The sequence below is a fragment of the Loa loa genome (genome assembly GCF_000183805.2).
Source record: "Loa loa unplaced genomic scaffold supercont3.48, whole genome shotgun sequence".
NCBI lineage: Eukaryota > Metazoa > Nematoda > Chromadorea > Rhabditida > Onchocercidae > Loa > Loa loa.
In genome coordinates, this window is record NW_018108228.1 from 184,871 (window position 1) to 189,495 (window position 4,625).

General features: G+C 35.0%; 1 protein-coding gene across 1 annotated transcript; it reads right to left on the reverse strand.

The window, feature by feature from the left end:
- Window positions 1-568: 568 nt before the first annotated feature.
- On the reverse strand, window positions 569-4,503 carry LOAG_04589 (Plekhf2 protein). The gene is made up of 9 exons (XM_020446634.1): window positions 4,379-4,503; window positions 3,885-3,938; window positions 3,305-3,428; window positions 3,096-3,238; window positions 2,758-2,883; window positions 2,474-2,580; window positions 1,877-1,975; window positions 1,660-1,785; window positions 569-1,496 (listed from the first exon to the last, which is right to left on the reverse strand). Exons 2-9 carry the CDS (start codon window positions 3,898-3,900, stop codon window positions 1,437-1,439), a joined length of 801 nt encoding a protein of 266 aa, XP_020303053.1. The 5' UTR covers window positions 3,901-3,938; window positions 4,379-4,503; the 3' UTR covers window positions 569-1,436.
- Between the last annotated feature and the right edge of the window lie 122 nt (window positions 4,504-4,625).

The following is a 4,625-nucleotide window of genomic DNA, read 5'->3' on the forward strand; positions in this document are numbered from 1 at the left end:
ATCAATTTGCTTTTTTTCAGAATTAACTAAAGCGTATGAAATGCGACTCACACACCGAAGTACAAACTTGTAAACTCTAAAACAGAAGAATTAAAACAAGTATATAAGTGGCACATCAAAAGATATCAACTATGGCGTAGTCAGCATCCACGCTCCGATGCACAAAAATGTGCCACTCTTCACAAAATTTTTTAAGTTGTTTTACCTAGCTGATTTATGACTTATGCTTTTCATTTCATTGTATCCAGACATGCATGCGTATGTCAAAATCTTCGTCAAAAAGAAAAAAAAGCCTTTTGGAATGAGAAATATGTTAAATGACAATACATTTTAGAAATTATAAACAGTAAATGTAATGACAAAGAAACCGCTAGACAGCTAAGTCGATTCGCCATTCGCCACTTTATCCTGCCAATGTCAGAGTTTTTAAGATATGTTATGCTATAAAACATGTCTATTCCAAATTTAATAGACTATGTTACTGCAACCACCGAAAATTTAATCAGGAGCTACCAAATGTTTCCATTCATTTCCAGGAAAAATAATTACCATTACTCAGTAAAAGCAACCTGCCTAAAATAGAATCACAAATGCAAAGCATCGACAAAAAAAAAAATCAAAGATTACTTTCATGTACTCACTAACGCTTTCTCCTGCTCACCACAAGCCCTGAGGGCTTGGGAGAAGATTCCACCTTCTTTTGCTTTCCCGTTCAGATGACAATTAACAAAATGCCTACAAAGTTAGCACATAGGCATCAACACCGCCCTGCAATCAAAAATATTTGAAGGGTCAAAAAGATAGGAGTTACACCTTGATTACCCAAAGACATTGGGAATGATTCGGAATTGAAATGGAAAGAGATAGGTGAGAAATGGAAAAGAAATGAAGGGATAAGACACCGAAATACATAATAAAAGGAACTTAAAATCTTACTAGAAACAGAACTATAAAACTGAAATATCCCTTCATTCTAATAACCCAACTGTAACCAGTTTTCGAGTAAATAAAAAGTTCGATAAAAAATGATATAATATGGAAGTACTTTGTCACTTCATTCCGAGATCTGTGATACACTCCTAACATTGGAAGGGCTTTTTTCATCCACTCAGAGTGATGGTCACATTACAACAGAGAGTCACTAAAATATACAAAAGTGATGCTACTGTAAGTAATGTTACCGAAATGCGCAAACAGACAGTTGAACAAAAATCATAAGAGGAAGTAAACTATGGTACAAGTCGATAGTAACATCTAGATCAAAAATTTTATGAACAAAATGGAACATTTCTGAAACTTTACCAAAAATATTTCATTAAGGCATCATCAGAAAACACGACATGAAAATTATACGCAATCATCGATAACGTTTTCCATGTTATTGTATATACTCATATAACAAAGGATTACAGTCTCGGATTTTAAGAATGACTATTTCACGAAGGATGTCCATTTTTTTTCTCTTCACCATATCCAATTCTGCTATAAAATGTGGGCTGAAAGGATTATAAAGTTTGAATGAAGATTTAAGATCATGATAAATGAAGAAAAATACCAGAAATTCCCAAAATTTTGCATGTAAAATCAAAATAGGTGAGAACCGTCGAAATTTCGTCGTCCTACAACAATGTATAATAAGTTTCTAATACTACAGAGAACCTGCAGGTCGTAAGTAACATTTTTATCCTCATCCTCAGAATCACTTGATCCATCATTTAACACGCTTCGTCCAGAAGAAATCGCATTTGAATGCCCAGAATCCTTCGAGACAAATTTTGCGAAACACTTAATTGAATAAATAATAAAACAAAGAGATTTCGACACTAAAAAAAGCTGTATCTTGTGAAAAAAAAAAAAAAAAGAAAAAGAAACTAACGGTGTCACAAACGCGAACAGGTCTTTTGCTCACAGGAATACGATAACTGTGTGAAGAGCACATACCGCATACGACATTACCACAAGCCCGACAGTGGTGCTGAAAAGTTACTGAATTGTAATGAACTACTTAATGCAAATTTGTTAGGAATTCGTTTTTTCTTTACCCTACCTCATCCTCAAGTCACTAATTTACTTTAAAATTTTGGATAATATTTATTTTTCAGCCATTCATTGCTAGCAACAATTTTTGTACTGCAGGAAATATTTCGTCAAGTATAAATTGAAAAAGCAACGATGAACTTGTAAAAATAGAGATTTCAAAGCATAAAGGATGAAAGACCTTCCCTACCACAGTCAACTGTCACGGAAGAACTGGTATTTGAAGGTCTTAAAATTGCACGAGCAGACTCAAACTAAAAGGTCAGGTCAAGTGGCATGCTACCTCCTGTTTGCTTGCAGACCTCACTATACAGTAAATGTTCTAGTAAAATGAAAGCATCACTTTTTCCTTTCCAAAAACAAAGAATTTTAGAGAATACAGCAATCGTGGGAAAAAATGCTACTATGCTGAAAATAGATTAGTGAGGGCACACACCCTACGCTGTATCACGGTGAACTGCGTCCTTTGACAAGCCATGCATTTAGTTGCTTCACCATCAGGAACCCAAACTGCAGCATGTTCAGTCGCGGGTTTTTTTCCACCTGGAACAATTTAAACCTTAATAACGAACGTGATTAATTTTGACAATATGTTTCAATGTCCATCAAAAAAAATGAAAACGCTAAATAAACTGCACCAATATTTATTGACCAAAATTTAACTTTTCGAATTAATTGAGTCGCATAAATGAAATGGTAAAATATCAAAGAATAGGCTACCTCTAGTAAGAATATCATGTACGCAACGTTCAATGTGTAAAATCCATTCCTTTTTCTCTGTACTTGTTGCTGCAAAAACAGCGAAGGACTTCAATTTCGTTTTAATAAGCCAACCATTCTTCATATCTTAATAGAAAAAAAATCTAATGAAAACTTTTGCACACACAATAACCGAAAGTTACACATTTATTTTCGAAAATAATGTTCGAATCTCTGGAACATATGTTTGGTGCTCGTCTCCCTTATAGCTGAAACTCATGGACAGACTTTCATTAATAAAAGGACATCTTTCATGGATGAAGCATTTTATTGAACAAAAAGAAAAAAAAACATATTACCGCCCTCATCTTCAAGATCTTGCAGCTGCACTTCTTCCAGTGGAATTACATGTTGTTTGTTGTAACGTTTTTTTGAGATTAAAATATTGCCATAAACCAAAATATCATTGAAAAGGAAAAACTGACGCGGCTTGGGCTTCTTCCTAAAAACAACTATAACTGCCGATCTTCAGATACCGCCAAATTTACCGAACTTTCTTCGCACTCACCTACACATTTTCACCAATACTCCTTCACCGACCAAAACTCGTCCATATGCTGCTAACTGCTGACCAGTACTTCCGAAACAAGCCTCAACATTTAAAATACGGCGAGTATTTACTTCACTATTCACTGTAAAATAAGTTGCTGTTTTTATACCATGAATAAATGTAAGTGAATAAGATTTAGAGAACTTCAGCTGAAAAGCCGTGATAGAGACCAAATGGTACTCGTTTGCTTAGTTCTAATTAATCTAAGCTTTAACTGTATGTGGTTGGAAGTCTAAGTACAATCCAAATTACTCTAAATAAGCGTCTTAGCTTATGTAAGCGTTTCAATAGCCATGTTTAGCGCTGCTATTTTAACAACTAAAACTGACAATCTTTTTTTGTTTGAAGTGTTATCGCATGTTCGAACAACCCACTCCATTCTTAATCAAATATAGTCAGGATAGAAATTATTTTCCTTCCTAAACTAATGACGTTGTTCTTTTTTGTTTCGTTTCCGTTCGTAGCAGATTTGTTGTGAGAAATAACCGAAAGAAACATGAAGCATTAACAATTTGGATTAGAAGTTATAAGGACAAACCTAAGCGGTCGACCATTGCTTATTTTTGCTAAATCACCACTATATGATTCAAACCTGGAAATGCTTTCAATAATTACTAGAGACTTTGTTCAAGATAGTTTGAGTTAGCAAAAACAAACGAATCAACTGAAAGGATCAAGATAAAATCAAACCGATAACCATAAAAAGTCCGAAATGCAGCTGATTCTTTCTGAAATTAGCTAACCAACCATCTACTTTGTACAGCATCATTCTTCCCAATTATGTGTCCTGTTCTCCTTCAAACCTTTCATCCCATTAAATCCACACCCTACCAAAAGAAGAAGCTGCGCGTAACTTGTGCCACTAGCAAACATCCCATACAATTCGGGACTCGGTTCATGTACCACGTACTATACTATCTTACACCACAATGTAGAATATACTGTCTTACAGTCACTTTTCTGTCTTTACAATCCAGACGTGCATACAAGCACATCGTGTTTTGGCAACTCGTCTTTAGACCCGCCACGTACCGCAGTATTTCAGCATCGTTGCTGTTGTATTTGCTGAGCGCTAAGATTGTTGTTCGTAGTTCATTTGACAATTTCTTGATCACTTTATGATAACATTGCCTCCTCTTTCTTCTGTGATCGTAAACACGATATTGCAGCTCACTTTAACAAGAATTTTCTTATTTTTACTTCCTCCTCTGCTGCTATTTCTTTACTCACAGCCTCCTTTGTTACACATTCTGTAATGCCATCGAGCTGTAACATCCAT